The sequence below is a fragment of the Rattus norvegicus genome, chromosome 16 (genome assembly GCF_021556685.1).
Source record: "Rattus norvegicus strain SHRSP/BbbUtx chromosome 16, alternate assembly SHRSP_T2T, whole genome shotgun sequence".
NCBI classification, from domain to species: domain Eukaryota; kingdom Metazoa; phylum Chordata; class Mammalia; order Rodentia; family Muridae; genus Rattus; species Rattus norvegicus.
In genome coordinates this window covers 68,221,169-68,239,480 of record NC_141549.1, presented here as the reverse complement: position 1 = coordinate 68,239,480, position 18,312 = coordinate 68,221,169, and the positions used below count along the sequence as shown (strand labels likewise).

Sequence of the window (18,312 nt, the reverse complement as noted above, 5' to 3'; positions counted from 1 at the left end):
GCTGGAGAGGTGGCTTGGTGATTAAGAGCACCGTGCTGTTCTTCCAAAGGACCTGGGTTCGATTCCCAGCAGCTACATACAGGTCAGAAATGTCTGTAACTCTAGTTCTGGGGGCTCTGACACAGACACATATAGGAAAAACACCCAAAACACCAAAGCACACAAGAGTAAGTATATCATTAAAAAGAAGATATACATGGAAAAGTGTATTAATAAGGTAAACAAGACTCACTTCTCAGTCAAAATCGCCACTTTTTCCCTCTGTGTAAAAACTGCTAGTTGCCCAGCCCTGTAACTTTACAGAAACTTCTTCCTCTGTGGCTGTCTGAGGAGGCTAACCTACCAACTGCAGAAAATGCTACTTTCTCCATTATCCCCTCGTGTAGCTTTAATGCATGACTTTTAATCTAATCGCATTACTAAAAATTTCTAAGGTGCTTTCAGAGTTATCATTATCACCGCATTACTTAAAATAATAAATAAGGCATAACGTCAAATTACTGAAAGAAAAATCTGATCCTGAACTCTATGACATGTGGGGTAATCAGCCATGCATGACCTATAAAACTGACAATTTCATATGGTTCAGCCTAATAACATTCCCTGACTCCAACATCATTACAGTAAATCTCGGACAGCTGCCGGCACAGTCAGCTGCCTTCCTATTGAAGCTGGAAGCTAGAAAGTACTGGGGACACTGTGGCAGAGAAAAGGCTACTCCTCCTAGTAAGATCTCCTTTCCAGCAACATGCAATGTAAACTGTATCACACTTTATAAAAGGAAATGATACAATGTGGGGATCAAGACAGATATGGCCAGCAGAGGGTGGACTCAATTATGAACGACTAAAGAGATGACTCAGAGGTTAAGGCAGCCTGCTGAGTTTCATTCCTAGCACTCACTCTGGGCAGCTCACAAACACCCATAATTCCTGCTCCAAGGGATCTGACGCCCCCTCTTGGCCTCCATGGGCACCTGCATCCAAGTGCACATACACAGATATAGACACACAATGGGAGACCCATAAGTAAGGAGTTATGGGTCGATGCTACTCCAACTTTCATGCAACATCCTCTGGAACAACTCTAACCTGTTTTTGGAAATGTCTATGTCAAAGGCGCATTCCTCAATGGGACAGACAGCCTCTGTGTCTGATGAAACAACAGTAACAAATCTGTCCCCAAATACCTTTTATTCAACTTGGGAGCTTCCCCAAGGTCGAGGTGAAAACTGTTCAATGTAACTAAACTTCCTCAGGAGGACCACTTGCATCTAACTGAACAGGGGGTGCCTAGAAAGACCCTATAGATGCTTGGCTCTCTGGAGAAAAGTGCCGATGAGAATTATTCTGACCAAATGAAGCATCCTGGTAAGCACCAGCACTATGACGTCTGAGAATATCCCCGATGCAGAATTTTTAAGGAATTGGAGTTGTTGTCTAGTTAGGGGGAGGGGTTGCTGACTAGTTGAGGGTGGGGTGAGAAATCTATCCAAATCAGATAACCTTGACTAAACCAAGACACTGTTCATTTTACCATTCTGCCCAGAATACTGCAAAAACTGAAAAAGGAAAAGGCAGTTGTCTTTGGGGAATTAGCAGTACAGTGCTCTCAGAGCACCCTCTGGAGGCCAGAGAGAAGGTGTCACTTCTAAGAGGAAGAAAGAAACCGATGAGTATCTGACCTGTGTGGAAAATAAACCTAACTCCTGTCATCCAGAGGACCTGAGAAATGGGCCTCACTCGCAGTTTGAAATACAAGAGAAACCCAACCCATATAACCACAAAATTCTCAAATAAGTTTGCTACTTTGTTTTCCAAAAGCCTTGATCAGCAAACTTTCTACCTACATTCTGAATTCTTGGGGGAACTGAATGTACAGACACTTGTGTTTGGTCCTGTTCCTATGTGTACAGGGATGCGCTCGCGCACACGCACGCGCACACACACACACACACACACACACACACACACACACACTAACGTGGGGTGGCATGCGGAGGACAGACGACAGTCCTCATGGGCCATACAGTTTTTTTTGTTTTTTGTTTTTTGGTTTTTTTTTTTGGTTCTTTTTTTCCGGAGCTGGGGACCGAACCCAGGGCCTTGCGCTTCCTAGGTAAGCGCTCTACCACTGAGCTAAATCCCCAGCCCCGGGCCATACAGTTTTGTTTTGTTTTGTTTGTTTGTTTTCCAGTCTCTCACTGGCATGGAACTTGCCGGGTAGGCTGTCTCCCAGAAAGCCCCTGGACCTGCCTGACTCCGCCTCCTCCGGGCGAGATTGACATGCAGACACCACCAGGCTTATTTTGAATGTGGACTCTGGAGAGCAAACTGAGGTCTTCCTGCTTGCAAGACACTTTTCATATTTAGAAGAAACAGATTGATTATTCACTAACAAAATGTAGTTTTGCAAACAAAAGAGTGTTGTATAACCTAAATCAACAAGCTTTTAATAGTAGCTAACTTCACGCTTGATAAACAGAATGGACTAATGTGGGTAGTTTTGTTGTTTTTGTTGCTCTGTTGTTTTTGTTTGTTTTTCTCCTAACACCTCACATCTTCTAAAGCAACAAACAGTGACATCTATTGGTATTTCGGTAGCTCACTTTTTGTTCTTTCATTTCAGCCAATTAAAACTCATGCAGATACAAAACCGATTAGAATGGGCGGAAATGCCACTTGGCGCTTTAGGGAAAGTTAGCTTTATGCATATTAACAGTATACTTAGTAGATATATTTTCCCATGGTAAAAATAAAGTAAAATAATACAATTTAATGGGTTTTTTTTTTCTTCTTCTATTTTTCAAGGGTTAGCATTTCAGGGTTAGCCAATCAAGAGAAGTATAGTTATCACTTCTTGGAGCAAATTTGATAACTCCCCCCCAAAAGACTGATTTCTTCTCTAGTGACAGAAGCCACTAAACTGTCAGCACTGTTAAATTCCAAGTTAGCTTGTTTCTTTGGTAAAAGGTAATATATCTGATAAGAGACACTTCTATTCCCAGAACCTGAAACATGACATACAATCATTCTAGTGAGGCAGGAAAAGGAACAAACACTGAGAAATGTGGATTTATTGCATTCCTTGTTTTGCTTCTATTTCAAAATACCTGCACCAAGGTGGAGGAGCTTCACTTTGTCACTCCTGAGAAAGATAGCAAGGAACATGATGATGCCCACTCTATGTTTTAGTGGCTGTAACTTAGACAAGTCCCAAGGGAGAAGGCGACATATTCCTTACTACAAAAGAAGGTTTGAACAGCAACTCTTAAAGCATTGCCAGAAAAGGAATCGGGTTTCAAAATCTTGCAGCTTGAAACCTCAACATTTTCCTGCCAGATAAAATCCTGTTGCACCTCAGTCTACTTTCAATATTTAGATTGAGCTCGGCAATGTTTTCATAATACATATATGCAGTTATGAAACTTGATGTACTTACTTTTCTCATTCGTTACAGGTAGTGCATATTAATATTTACATCCACTCTAACCCGAGGTCAGCACTGGGTTTTCCTTCCCATAAAAGGAGAATTCTGAAAATTATGTCACATATCCTTGCAAACAATTCCTTCCTTGAGTAATCTGATAAAGACAGCTTGTATTTACTGTGTACTGATTCCCTGTTGGGCAATAGTCAGCGTGCTTTCCTGGGTTATCTTGTTCACACTCTAGAGAGTCAGGAATTATCTCCACTTTACAAAAAAAAGGAAACTTGGGCACAGAAAGATTAAGTAACTTTCCCATGAATTTACAGCTAATGGGTGTTTGGCCATGCTCAAATTTACTTCCAAGCAGTCTGTTTAGAGAACTAAGGACTAGGACTTAGTTCTACCTAACATTAGGACACTTTTGTATCTTCTGTTTTAAAAATGATATAACGTACAATGCATGAAATACACTGCCTGGAACATTAACAGGATCTCCATTAAGTAATATACAATAATCTTCACTGTTCTGAATAGAAAAGGACTGGGGATACTGGAAATATATTTACTGTTCATCTGATGGCCCAAGACTGGCTGATATATCTACATAGACAGGTGCATATATAAGCACATATACACATGTGCATCTATACATAGACACATTGTTGTATAAGCACATATACACATGCACATATATACATAAGCATATATATGTTCTCCTCATCCTCATTAGTACCATTATCATTCTGTATATATTAAGGCAGTAGCCAAGCTTCCTTTCCTCACTCTTCCTGTTTTTTTTAGTTCGCAATAACAAGTCCCACTTTGTTCTATAAATAAGCTTTAATGTTTTTAATGATTACATAATGTAAACAGTTACAAGTGACCAGGTTGAAACAGATCACTGGACATTCCTTCTCCTTCTGTAAACAGACTGCCCTGTTAGTGACGGGGCACTTTATTTCCAAGAACGTTTACAAGGCACTTCAGCCTTTGGAGCCATTTAGTTAAGGAAACAGGTGGATGATATCATTCGAGGCGTGCACAGCCTGCGTCTATTAGGGATACTAAGTTTCTGAAGTTTTCCACTCACAAATACCCCTTCCAGCAGGCATGAAAAAACAGCCCACAGTTCTAGATCTGAGACAGGTACAATAACAGGTTTGTTACAGGTCACTTAAGAGTCAAAACAATGACCAAAAGCATACTGCACAGCATATGGAAAACGTCAGCAGTCTTAAGGAAGGTCTCGAGTCAACTGGCAAACTGATAGGATAAAAGAAAAACCAGTTTTGTAATTCGGGCTTCTAAAGGAACATGCGAAGCTGAGTGAATTAGTCAGAGGCAGGATCTGGGAGTGCCAGCTTGCAGGAGGCTCAGGACATTATGGGACCCTTGATACATGGGTCTGTGACACAAAACCCAGGATTTTCCTTAGGTTGTTTATTCTGAACAAAGAAGATCTGTGACCTCAAAGACATGGGACCTGTGACATCTACCATCACAGAGTAGATCATCCTATTGGACATCAGCGGCCACAACAGTGTGCAGTCCAGTGTTGGCTAATTACCTCATAATGCAGATAGGAAACACAGCCAGGTCTGTACAATCATCCACTACATCTGTCAATGTAGCAGTTTACAGGGTGTTTTTCTCCTGAAGAGTTCCCACCCACATGCCTATGCGTCTGATAAAGTACAGAGCAGGGCTAAGCACCCTCAGTCATCTTCGCTGTGGTAAAAACTGGCGTGAAAAGCTCAGCATTGCATTGCCAAGGACACACGTAGCACTCCATTGGTTGCTTTAAGGAAAGGGTGACACCCAGGAACAATTCAAGAGATGGTTGTCCTTGCAAATCCTAAATTTGACTACCTGGCAAATGTGAAGGCTATTGACGGTTCCTCGGACTCATGGGCCAGAGGGAAGATCCAGAACCAGAACAAGCGTGGATTTACCCCACAAATCACAGCTACTCATCTTCTTCAATAGGGAAAATCAGACTGGGACTTACCATTAGAAGGAAGCGTGACAAGGCAAAGGCAGAAACAGTGATATCCAAAGCAAGACAATCTAATGCCCTGAATTTCTACGTAACGCAAATTTCAAGGTGACCGTTTGCAAACCAAAAGAATAAATGCTCTTAATCTGGTTTGATCTATTGACAGAATCCTAAAGGGGGTTAAAAAAAGTTCTCTGGAGGGAGCAAAGTGTCTCTCCATTCACCCCTTCTACCCCCAATCATATCATGATAGGAAACAAACTAAAATCTAGCCCACAGACATCATCCCAATTTGTTTCTGGGAAACGGGGAAGAATATATCATGGAGTCTGGTTTAGAGTCACAGCTGTGGGGCTACAGATACACAAGGGAGCCAGAGAAGAAACTCTAGACTTCCCTAAGAACATTAGGTAGCCCTGAGACGGATGCCCACCAGGTGAGTCAAGGCTGCAGACAGCCCTGAGACGTCTAACCTCTCCCCACCTGAACCACTGCCTTCACTAAAACATCTGAGGTATGTTGTGGACTTAGCGCCCTAGTTGAGAGATAAAGCTTGCTACTGAAAGAGTCGCTACCTAGTCAAGCCACCACCCCATCTCAATTCAGGAGAGCAACTAAGCTCTCAGGCCTTCCTAACGCTTGAACCCTTTAATTCAGTTCCTCAAACCATAAAATTATTTCGTTGCCACGTAGTAACTGTAATTTTGCTACTGTTATGAATCTCCCTCAGAAAGAAAGGGTCCTTTGGCTCGCACCCCCCTAGGGTTGCGACCCACAGGTTGAGAACCACCGGTCTAACCAGCCCATGCAAACCATTGATAAAAGCCACAAGTGGTGACAAGTGAAACAGAAAGTTCTTTATACCTTTACGATTCTGGGTCTCTTTAACATACTATGATGACATTAACCCAGATCCCTGTTGTTCCGTACTTTGTTGAGTACAATGTTGCAGTTAATCTCCAAAATATACAGTAAATATTGGGAAAACATCCGTCTACCTTCAGGAAGGCTCACGCGGGGTAATTAAGGTGAAACAGATCAGCAGCGCCTTTTAAGCGGGCCAGTGGCTAAACAATTACTCTCTGTTCGGTTTCTGTTTTGTTCTAAACCTTACTTAGGGTCCCTGCCAACAACCCAGGTTCTGAAATGCTGAGCGAATCCAAGGAGCGCACTAAGAAAATGTGGTTTGTTTTCTTCCTGCACGGAGCAGATATTTCTGCTTATCTCCTTTAGGCACAGACTGCACAAGTGTTGTTAATTTCCCTGAAGTACTTCACAATGTGTGTTGGGGATGCTCTAAGAGTCACAAGGCATCCAGATCCACTGTAGGGGACTGCAGAGGGACGGTAAAGACCCTCTCAGGCGCCACCCCTTAAGCATCTATTTAATAACTCTGACAAGTTTTGGTCACAGGCGACCTTTTATACCTCTTCTGACCAAGTCAATGTAATAGCCTTCCCTTGAGATATCTAGGGTGGCAGTGGCCTTTAGATTGCGCTCCGACGGTGGATTAAAAAGATCTGGTAACAAAAAAACCTTAACTCCCCCCACCCCTTTTTCATTCCATATATAATCGGTAAGCAATGGGGTTCAAAACCTGGGGTAAATTGTTCCTTTCTGACGTCTCTTGGGAAACTAAACTAGCCATCTTTTATCAGGGCAACCCTGAAAACTTCAACAGCTGAAGCCAAATTTATTCAGAGCGGACCTGAATCTTGGCACCGGGTCAGGTTCTGCGTGCTTCGCTGACCTTTAGGAATCCCTCTCAGCCGCTCTGGCTTTCTCTATCGCCGCACGCAATCAGAGCGATCCTAGGCTCGCACAGCGGCTGTCCAACCGCTTCCCTCCGCCCACCTCGCGGACGCCCGGGCGCCCACACCACCCTTTCCCCGACCACCCTCCGCGCAGCCCGGGCCCAGGCGGAGGGGCGCAGGCTCTCGAACCCAGAGCCGGTTCCCGCTTCTCTCGCTAGAGGGCAGACCCGGCCCGCTCAAAGTCCTCGGGCCGCAGGGCACGCGCAGCCCGTAGGGATCCCGCAATCGGAGCCCCACTCCCGGGCTGGGCTCCGCGATTGACGCGGGGACCGAGGGCAGAGCCCGGGAGCGCGGCGCACAGCCGACCCCAAGGGCCCCGGAGGGATGACCAGCAGGCTCGGGGTGCGGGAAGCGCACGGGCACCAGGTGGAGGCAGCCCCCGCACCGCAGCTCGGGGACCGGGTCAGGCGCCAAGAGAGCTGAGCAGGGACGCACGGGACCAGAGTAGGTGCCCGCCTGGGAGCAGCGGAGCGGCTGGCACTCACCTGGGCTCGGGTCGCCCTCGGCGGGCCCGGGCTTCCCGCGGGATCCCCGGTCCTTCTTCTTGCCCTTCCCCTTGCCTCTGCCTTCTTTGCGCTCAGACATCTCGCCGAAGATGAGCGCTCTACGCGGACCCGGTTGGGTGACGGTGACGCGCGACAAGTTTGGTCCAAGGGCTTGCAGAAAAGTTTGTCCCAGGAGGGGAAGAGCCAGTGGCCGGGCTGCTCGGGAGGCGTCGCCTGTCGCCTGCAGGAAGCAGCGTGGACTCGATCACCTGGAGCGTCCGCTCAGTCTGGAGTGGCTCGGAGCTGCTCTAGTGTCCCGGGTCCCTCCGCTGCCGGCTCTGGAGTGGCCTCGCTTCGGTGGCTTGTCTCGCTCTCTTACAGCCCGAAGAGGGAAAGGTGATCACAATCCGGTCTGCGCTCGCATCTCCCGGCAGCTGCGGCCGCTGCGCTGCGCTCGGCTCCTGCTGCCCGCGCGGTCCGGAGTTCCCACAAGTTTTGGGGAAGTCCTAGCCGGCTCTTTTTCAATTGCCCGCAGGTTGGACGCAGGCGCCTCCTTCGCACCCTCCCCTCGCCTCGCCCCCTCCCTCTTCCCCACCACACCCCCACCCCGAGGCGCAGACACGCCACCGGGAGGAGCCTGAGCTGGGCGATCGCGGCTCAGCCCCTTTCTTCTGGCAGCCCGGCCAAGCTGGGGGCGGCCGAGCCCAGCGGCTGCCGGGAACTCCCGACAGGGGTCGCTGGAAGCTGCGCTGACACTGCCACAGCCGCCGCCAGACCGAACGGAGCAGTCTGGAGAGCCCTGGAAGGGACGCTGGTGCTAGCAGTCCCTGGCAGGCTGCTGAGCTGATCCAAGCCTTGAAAAGTGCGTGGTAGGGGAAGTGAAGGGTGGAAGATGGAGAAAAGTTTGTAACTGTAGCACCTGCTCCACAATGATTGCTCTGGAGACCTGGAATCCCAGGGAGGGGGAGGAACAATTGCTATTTCCCAGAAGGGTTCAGAGTTCATTTCTCTCTGTTTTAGGGAAGTTTCTCTCTGGCACTAAGGGCGAAGGTGCAGTCTGGGGTGGAACGGAGTTTGAGGTACTGAGGAAGGGTTCTGTGAACTTCAAGCATGAACAGTTTGCACTGATGTACCATCAGCCACTTGAGCACGTGTCTGCCTTCCTGTGCCTAATAGCATGACTATTGGATTTCCCATCTCCATTTTAAATACTCACTCTAGCTTCTTCCTAAGCACAGATATCTCTTTCTACAACTTAATTTCCAAAAGAACTAATGAGCCATAATTCACCATCGACAGTAACGAGTCTAAGGTGTGTCGGTAGGGTCAGATCCTCGAGTGAGGGAGTGAGTTGGGACCGTAGAACAATGAACTGTGTAGTCCAGATCTTTAGTTCATTAATGCCACACACACACACACACACACCCCTATTAGACTTTCTGAGAACTGCTAGTGAATTCTAGTTTTCCTGTATCCAGGTAGAGAACTCTGAGGAGGAGTCAGAGGCCAGAGTAGTCCGCACCAAGAAGTGATTCACATTGGTCTCCGTGTAGAGACACTGTCATCAACACACACACTTGTGGCCAACTTAGCCTGCTCATTTACAGTGGTATAGAGTTGTGGTTGAGAAACAGCTCACACCAACGATCAATACTCTACAGCTATCCCACTTTCAGGGTGATTTGGCTCCTTCCTTTTGACTTCCTGGAGTTAACACTAACAGACCCATTGCTGTCTACAGCTTTCTCTGTGTTCTCTGGCTGCCATGATCTAAAGAAAGGTGAAATCCAGAGTACACCTTTCACACATGGGTGGGAAGGGAAGTGGGCAAGGTGTTCACTTAAATCGTCTTAAGAATCATTTATATATTACTTTAACGTTCCCAGGACTAAGAATCAAACTCTGTGAGATGGGTGCAATTGTTACGATATCTCTATAGTACTGACATGGTTTTTTATTCTAAACCTTTAGCGTCCAGACCTCTTGGTAGCCTTCCAGCAAATACCACATACCAATCTCCCTGTGCCAAACAAGCAGCAGAACCCCAGGAAAGTTTCTGACTCTAGGAAAAGCACTGCTCAGCTTTTCAGAGTGGAGGGGAAGTGGCCCCAGAGCCGGCCGGAATAACTCCGTTTTCCCAGGAGGGGCCACTGCTCAGCCAGCAAGGGGCAGCAAGCAGCTGAGAGTAGAAACCTTTTCAGTTCACAGGGTTGTTTGTCTGGAGGATGTGAGGCAGTTAGAGAGCTGAGATTTACTAACCCCATGTCGTCAAAACACCAGCATTTTAGAACCCAAGGACCGGAAAACAAACTTGCACTTTGGAACTTAAAAACTAAATGTAAGATCTTCCCAAATACTTGGGGTAATCAAAACCCAAGGCTACAAGAACACCAACTTCTATCTCTTGTTCCGGGTCTGAATATGTTACTTTCCCAGAATGCCTTCTTAGTGGTGGGAGTATCTCCATGAGGCTCAAAGGAGACTACACTTCCTGAAATTTTTCTGTTTGAATGAAACCACTGTGACAGGTGAAAAACCTCCAAACCATTTTAACCAAGAAAAATGACTGATGCTCCAGTAACTTCAGAATAAAATACCAGCCATGTTCCCATGGAAACTGTGGGGGTGAGGAAGGATGGATTTGACGAGGAAGGAAGAGTAACTAGCATTACATGATTTTTTTTCCTAACTTGGTTCGATGATAATGGGAGAGGGGGAGAAGCGGACACAAGAATTGCAGCAGTAGGTGTTGACAGAACTTTCAAGACACATAATAGAGTGCCACTTGAACTTCACTGCTGCTTCCTAGAAGTATGCCCAGATTCTGGAGTCCTGTGTTATTGTCAATTGAAGCTGAATTAGCAGGAAATTCACCGCAAAGCCATTTTTTTCCTACTAATGTATTGTTCAACTCTTAATTCTCTATGCTATTTTGTGTTAACTTCTTGAGTGTATTTTACTACGTGATTTACAACCAAACGAAAGATTAACCAAGAAGCCATTTTCTTTGGTAGCTAAATTATTTATGAAATTTGTCAAGACTTGAAAATTGTCCTTAAATTATTCATTTCTGTGGTCATTAAGCAGCAAATGAAATGGTTTTGTGTTTTTAAAAATACCTTGGCTGGGTTCGGTCCCCAGCTCCGAAAAAAAAGAACAAAAAAAAAAATACCTTGGAACGGGCTTAAGGACTTTTAAAAAAAAAAGTGTTCTTTTAAAAAAAAAAACTATAAAAGCAAGTTTTAGGTGTAATCTCTAAAACTCTGGAGGATGAGGCAAGAGTACCACCAGGGGCTGTAAGGCCAGCCTGGGCTTCACAGGGAGACTCTGTCTCCATTAAAGAAGAAAATCGAGCGCAAGGCCCTGGGTTGGGTCCCCAGCTCCGAAAAAAAGAAAAGAAAAAAAATGAAGAAGAAGAAGAAGAAGAAGAAGAAGAAGAAGAAGAAGAAGAAGAAGAAGAAGAAGAAGAAGAAAATTGCAAACAACACAAACCAAAATAACTGGTTAAATAGAATATATTAAATGTTAGCTTTAATGAAAACATTTCAAAGTGAAATAACTTTGTGATTTTAATGAGTTTGTTATGTTTTGCTCGGCTCCGGGAAGAGGTATCATGTATGACTTGCCAACTACCATCTGACACACCAAAGTGTCAACTTAGGTCAACTGGCAGAGGACCAGGAAGTTCTGAAATCACCCCAAGACATGAAGGTGAGATGCAGGGGTCCTCTGTAAACCAACAGCTTTCACAAGTGCCATCGTTTGCCACGGCAGTTTTCTACTTCAAGCCTTGCCTTTGAGAACTCGTAGAATGTACAAAGCTGGTTGAATATGTCCTTTTAACAATCCCTTTCCATTCCAAGAAAAAAATTAAAGAAAAAAACAAAATAAAAAAGAACTAATGTGATTTCATTTTTTCCCCCAAACTTACATTCTTGACAGGAATGAGAGCTAAACCTGAAACTTCAGATAGATACTTTTTGCTTTTTAAAGTAAAACAACAACAGAGGTTTATGTTTGAATAAGTAAAATGGGATAACAAAGATTGTTTTTCGAAAATCTTTTGTGACTGATGTTGATAGCACCTGAATTAATGAAAGGAAACGATCCCAGAGTCAAGTCCACATCGGTGTGATTCATTCGTGTACCAAGTTTCTCCCAAAGTAATGCTGGACGGTGGAAGAACACAAATATTGTCCTGGTTCACCTAAAACTAAAATCTTGTGAGAAATACATAAAGAAAACTCAGCAAGGCTACATACATCTTCTAAAGCCTGAAGCTCATAAGTTCGCCCAAACGTTTCGAAAGAAAACAGAGCCAAAATGCAAATGTAGAAACACAGGTTTGCCATGGCAATGGAAATCAGAGATACGTGTATGCTTCAATATGAGGAGCCCTGGGCTAACTCCACACACCCAGGAACAAACCAACAACATGGGTACAAGAACACTAAAGGGGCTTGTGACAGTACCCAGGCCTCAAAAAGTCATTAGCTTCAAGAAGAAGTCACCTCTACTAACTCCAAGTATATTCTGTCATCTCTACCATGGTTATAATAATGTACAGGACAATGATATACTTGGAGATTAGACAATATCCCTGTACACACTGTCCCTATAAATAACACATAAGCAAAAAATTCGTGCAAAACTGAACAAAGTACTCCTGAAAAGCATGGCGCCCTAGCAAAAACTGAGGTGATCCCTCCATTACATTTAACAAACAATGAATAGAATCGCTAATTAATCACATTCTATCTGCTGTGAAGAAATTTGTATAACAAATTTGTGAATTTATAATCTCAAACATTCTAAAACAGGATGGGTAGGTGGCTCTGCTCCAGTGACTTGAACAGTTACGACGTGCTGACAATCACCTTTGTTTGTTGTTACTATTAACGACGATTAATCATGAGGATGCTCCCATGGTCCACAGCTTAAGTAGATGATGCGGCTAATATTAATGTTCATTTACTTTCCTCCCCAAACCCTGCTCTGTTTCTTTCCTTTGCCATCTTCGCAATTGGACTTAGGTCCTTACACTGCTAGGCAAGTGTGGTCACCAAGCTGAAGTCCAAACTGTCCTTTTCTTTTGTAAATTTAGCTGATATCGTAGCTCTCTGGTGACGAGGCAAATATATAACTCAGTGTTTTACTAAAGTACTTTAATTCCCTTTGAGAAAAGCATGCCACCTGACTGCTGCTTGTCATAAAACACTGGCAATACTCAGAGGTGGGCAAGGGCTTACTTGACTGACACATCCATGCAATCACAGTCTGTCACAGAGGAAAGTCCAGGCAGGAGCCTGGAGGCAGGGGCACGTTTTTCAATCCTAAATAACAATTCTCCCAGATTGTAATTATTTTTTTTTTTGTGAAGTATTTACTAATCTGCTTCTACTGGGCATGCATCTCCCTGAGGACAGACTATTTTATATCCAATCTTGTCTAACACTGCATGTATCTAAGCCAGTATATAATTTGTTAACTAGTAAACAGATTAAGACCAATACAATTTCCTTCCCACATCCCATAAGACTGTGAGATACATTTGAATATGTACTTCTCGATCTCATTTTAAATGGTAATTATGCATATAATTATCAAGCCTAGCATTTTGTGGTAACTTCTGTTAAAACAATCTATTGGTTGATTAATTTTCGTTTATTACAATGCTGGGGGTGTAACCCAATATACTTGTGTGTAAATAGAGAAGCCCTCTATGTAGCCAATAAAAGAAACCCTTTTCAAAACAAATTGAAAAATAAAAATCTTGGTCCGGAGAATTAGCTCAGCCGCTAAGAAGCCTTGTGGCTCTTGCAGTGGACCTGATTTCAAGTCCCAGCACACATGGTGGCTCACAAACACCTGTAACTCCCATCCCAGAGAATCTGTTGCCCTCTTCTGACCTCTGTGGGCACCAGGCATGCTCATAACCCATAAAACAACAACTCAATAGAGGGAGAATTCAAAACATAATAAGTTAAAAATCTTCACTTATCTCTCCAGTCTCTAACAGGTGAGATGGTGGCTCCCACAGAATGACAAAATGTCAAGGTGTCATTTAAATGTCTCTTTAAATTGCTGCCTTTGTGAGTTTCACGTGTGTGCCACTCTTACTGGCTTCATTTATTCCCTTGGTCCAAACCTACAAACAGAGCATCATGAGCAGGCTTAATGACCTCTCCTTGCCCCAAGCCTGGGATAGACAGTTTCTCTCTCCATCAGATTATTTCTCATTCCACACAACAGTGGGCTGCCTCCATTCAGTCACTGAATCAAGTGGCCCTCCCTCACGGTCTTGGAACCAGCTTGGAGTTTAGCTTTAAGTCCTCTTTACATTCTGCTGTGTCCCACTGTCTGTATTCACTTCACACAGCAGATGAAAATGGGTTTCTCTGTGCATCCTCCTAGCTCAGACTCTGTGAACATTTAATATATAGCCAAGAGAGAAACCAGATGCCTTGATGGCTTTTAAGCATCAGCCCACAAGATCCTCTCCAAGGTTAGCATTTTTCCTTTGAAATCCACTTTCTCGTGACTGGAAAAGGTGTCCTCCCTATTAAATGTATAATGATGCTAAAATATAAATTAAATGCTGTGGGTGATGAATTAGCATGTCAAATATTTGAACAGCAAGAGTAATTTAGCAGGTCAATTCCTTTCTGTAGGTTCCATAAAAGACACCTGGTAGGAAGCATTCTAAAACAGATTATAGGAAATTACTTCAAAATGTCATTAGGATAGCTGGGCTGCAAAGAGCTGACCCACACTATTCCACTTCTGGCCCAGGCAAGGAATAATACCACAAGTATTTTAACCTCTTTCACACGTAATTTGAAGCTTCTTACTAAAATCTTTATAAAAATGACCCTTCTGTGTTCCCGTGTGTCCTGGGCCCAATACTTCAAAGGTCTGAATCCCTTGATAAGGGATTTTTGTTCCCAGCTGAGCCAACCGAGAAGTTCTCAGTGGAATGTTCCAGTCATCTCCAGCCTGGATCTAGACCTGGAAGTTAGAATATTTTACAGACCAACTGTCAACACTCTGAATATAGGAACTTCTGCGTGGGTACATTAAAATTCATGTATGTCTTTCAAACCTTCTTCATATGAGAAAAGAAATTTACAAGTATTAATAACAAGAATAACAAGAAAGTAAGGTATCTTTTAAAGGTGATTTAGTAAAACAATTAACCAACCTGACAAAAACCAAATGAATGTCCAAAAAAGAAAATAAAGAAAGAAAGAAAAGGAAAGGAAAGGAAGAAATAGAAAGAAAGAAAGGAATAGAAAGAAAGAAAAGGAGAGAAAGAAATAGAAAGAAAGAAAGGAATAGAAAGAAAGAAAAGGAGAGAAAGAAATAGAAAGAAAGAAAGAAAGAGAAAGAAAGAAAGAAAGAAGGAAAGAAAGAAGGAAAGAAAAGGAAAGGAAAGAAAGGTAGAAGGAAAGAGAAGAGGAGAGGAGAGAAGAGAAGAGAACAAAAACACGGTGAGCAACGTACAGAAGATAATATTCATATGGAAAGTATTAAAGTGTTGTCTTTTTTGCTTGATCATGAAGACTGGGTTTGTTCCAACTCTTCCCCAAGGGTACAGATGAAACCACCTGTTCACCTGTGCACACATCAGTGTTTACCTGTGAGCGAGTGCATGTTCGTGTGCCTGTGTCCCTAGGGCTTTGTACATGGTAGGGCAAGCACTCCGCCACTTAACTGCATGCCCAGCCTTGAACACACCTCCGTTATAAGGCACAGGAAGTTTTAGTCTCACCTAGGACATTATCCGATGTACAGAAACCCTAGAGTTTATTTTAGTTATTCAAATGACTACATAAGAACATGTTCAGAGTTCGTACTTCTCAGTGACATTTCTTTGGCTCCAGATTGTACTACACTATTTTGGGTTCCCATAAAACATGAGACCCATACACCCAGGTGATTGTAGTCCTGTGAGACTCCTATCTTTGAAACTGACCCAAACTAGCCCTGGTTTTGCAGTGCGGAAGAGAAAGCTTTTGGCAGCTTCTCTCCTATTCTGGGATGGTTTGACTCCATTTTCCCTTCTTGTTGATATTTCTGAGAGAAAGTACTACAGAATGACATGAAGAACCATTATTTACATGACAATAAGCACACCCCTGTGGCACCGGAAAGGGCTCCCTGGGTAGAGCACTGCTTTTAGAGAATCTGAAGGTGATTCCCAGAACCCACATCCAGCACTTCTCGACTGACTGGACATCCAGGTCTAGGAGAAATATAAAACCTTCCGGCCTCTGCGGATACACACACACACACACACACACACACACACGCACGCACGCACGCACGCATGCACGCACCCACACACATGCACGCACGAGCGTGCGCACGCATGCACGCACCCATGCACGCACCCATGCACGCACACACACACACATGCACGCACCCATGCACGCACACACACACGCACGCGCACACACACACACACACACACACACACGCACGCACGCAGACACACGCGCGCGCGCTCACACACACACCCCACATGCACGCACGAGCGTGCACACACACACACGCACGCACGCATGCACGCAGGAGCGTGCACACACACACATACGCGCGCATGCACTCATGCATGCACCCACGTATTCACACACACACACCCCACATGCACATACACTCAAAAATTTTAAGAAACAGAGCTTGCTGAGTCAGCAATTTGCTGAGAATTTTTTTATATTAAACGGAAGGTACCGGCGTGTCTGTATTATGGGGGTTATGGGTTTGGTTCCACTCAGTCCTCTCATGTATGGGACATAACCCCTTTTCCATTAAAACATTGCCAAGGGATTCCTTTCCCCCTTGTGTGCACCTGTCCCGCGCACTGCGGTACCAGATCGCCCCGAGAAACCCATCTTCTAAAAGCATCATTCCGTGACAGGAAACTTTTTTATGAGCCTTTCCTTTCACAACAGACATTCTTAGTTCTTGCTGTCTTATGCTCTCATGGAATCCGTCGCCGGCCTCCCCTTCCGGGAGTAATCTGGTCAGTACTCACAGACGGCGTTTGACTTCCTCCTGCCCGGGCCTGCTGATGAGTATCCACTCATGTTCAATTGTCATCCACGGGACTCGGAGAGTAGCTGGTGAAACTTCTCCTGTCTCTTTCGCTAAGGTTTTTATTTTTGCCGGTTTTAAGCACCGCTGGCCCTTGGCCCGCTCTTTAAAATGCTTTTCTTCTTAACTGCATGCTAATCCTATAAAATGCCCCTCACTGTCATGAGCTCAAACGTTAATCCACAAGTGTATATCTACTACCCTGAATTTTGTCTGGATTCCAAGACTCCATTTCTTTCTTTTTTTATCATTTAATGTGCACTGGTGCTTTGTCTGCATGTTTTATATCTGGGTGAGGGTGACACATCTTGGAGTTACAGACAGGTGTGTGTTGCCGTGTAGGTGCTGGGATTTGAACCTGGGTCGTCTGGAAAAGCACTCTGTGCTCTTACCCACTGGGCTATCTCTCACTCTCCCCAGACTGGATTTCTATTTCAAACTAGACACACTCAGAATACAAGGCCAAACTGAACTGTTCAGGAACGGTTTCCATTTTTCTTCTTACATCTTGCTTCTCTTGACTACCTCCAGATATTTGGTGTCCTAGTCCCTGGCCATTCACCTGTGGGGCATCTCAGTTCTCTCTCCCTCCCTCCCTCCCTCCCTTCCTTCCTTCCACCCTTTTTCCTCCACCTCTACCCTTCTCTGGATCCTCTGGCATTCTCGCCCTGAACTTCGAAGTTCTCCTTTAACTCCTGTGGTTTCAGTTCTCACAGCCCGCTATTCTTCCTCCTGCGACCAGAGTTAATCTTCTAAAATACAGTTATTATCTTGTCAGGCCTTAGTGGGAAGACTCTACTAGGTTCCTGCTGCTGTAACTTTGAAAGTTCTCCATGGAAGCTGGGCATGTCCTTCCTGGTCTCTCTGACAGGTAGCCTCCCTCTGTCTCTTCTGTACATCTGGTGTTCTCTGGCCACACCAAACTGCACATACTTTTAACTCTACAGTGCCAGTCACATTGTGGAGCGTTTTCTCTACCTTGAATCTCTTCCTCATCTCTGCGTGGTAGGGTTTCTATACCGTTCGAATCAAAACTCACATCTTCTGTTGTTGCTTTTATTTTTCTGATGTTCCCAATCAGAGCTAATTGATGCTGTTAATCTCAAATCGTGTGTGTGTGTGTGTGTGTGTGTGTGTGTGTGTGTGTGTGTGTGCGCGCGCGCTCTAAAAAAGCTTCAGAAGTTTGCATATGTTTTCGGCATTCGATTTCCTCATTGTAACATATTCTGGTTTAATGATTCTTCATGAGCCACCATAAGTAGATACTTTAAATTTCAGGCGATCTTTTACTTATAATTTTTTATAAGTAAAATTGAATATATATGTATATATTTCAATTTGTTATTTATTATTTTACTTCAAAGCTATCTTTCTGTTATGAAGTAATGAAATATGTGTATATGTGTGTGTGCATGTCTCTCTGAGTATGTCTACGTACAAATATATGCATATACATCTCTCTTTTTCTCTCTACGTATATACATACACATAT

The 18,312-nt window shown here is 44.2% G+C and overlaps 2 protein-coding genes across 14 annotated transcripts in view; both read right to left on the bottom strand.

Moving 5' to 3' along the window:
• Erich1 (glutamate-rich 1) overlaps nucleotides 1-18,312 on the bottom strand; it is a gene marked incomplete at its 5' end in the record, with an annotated part of 52,793,804 nt that overhangs the window by 15,424,883 nt on the left and 37,350,609 nt on the right.
• The window catches only part of Nrg1 (neuregulin 1), a 1,057,931-nt gene that overhangs the window by 186,084 nt on the left and 853,535 nt on the right, over nucleotides 1-18,312 (bottom strand). For 9 of the 14 annotated variants that reach the window (NM_001271128.3, NM_001271125.3, NM_001271127.3 and 6 more), the window contains 1 exon segment: nucleotides 7,725-8,168. In NM_001271128.3, coding sequence (NP_001258057.1) covers nucleotides 7,725-7,824 — 100 coding nt within the window. In that variant the 5' untranslated portion in view covers nucleotides 7,825-8,168. 14 annotated transcript variants of the gene reach the window in all.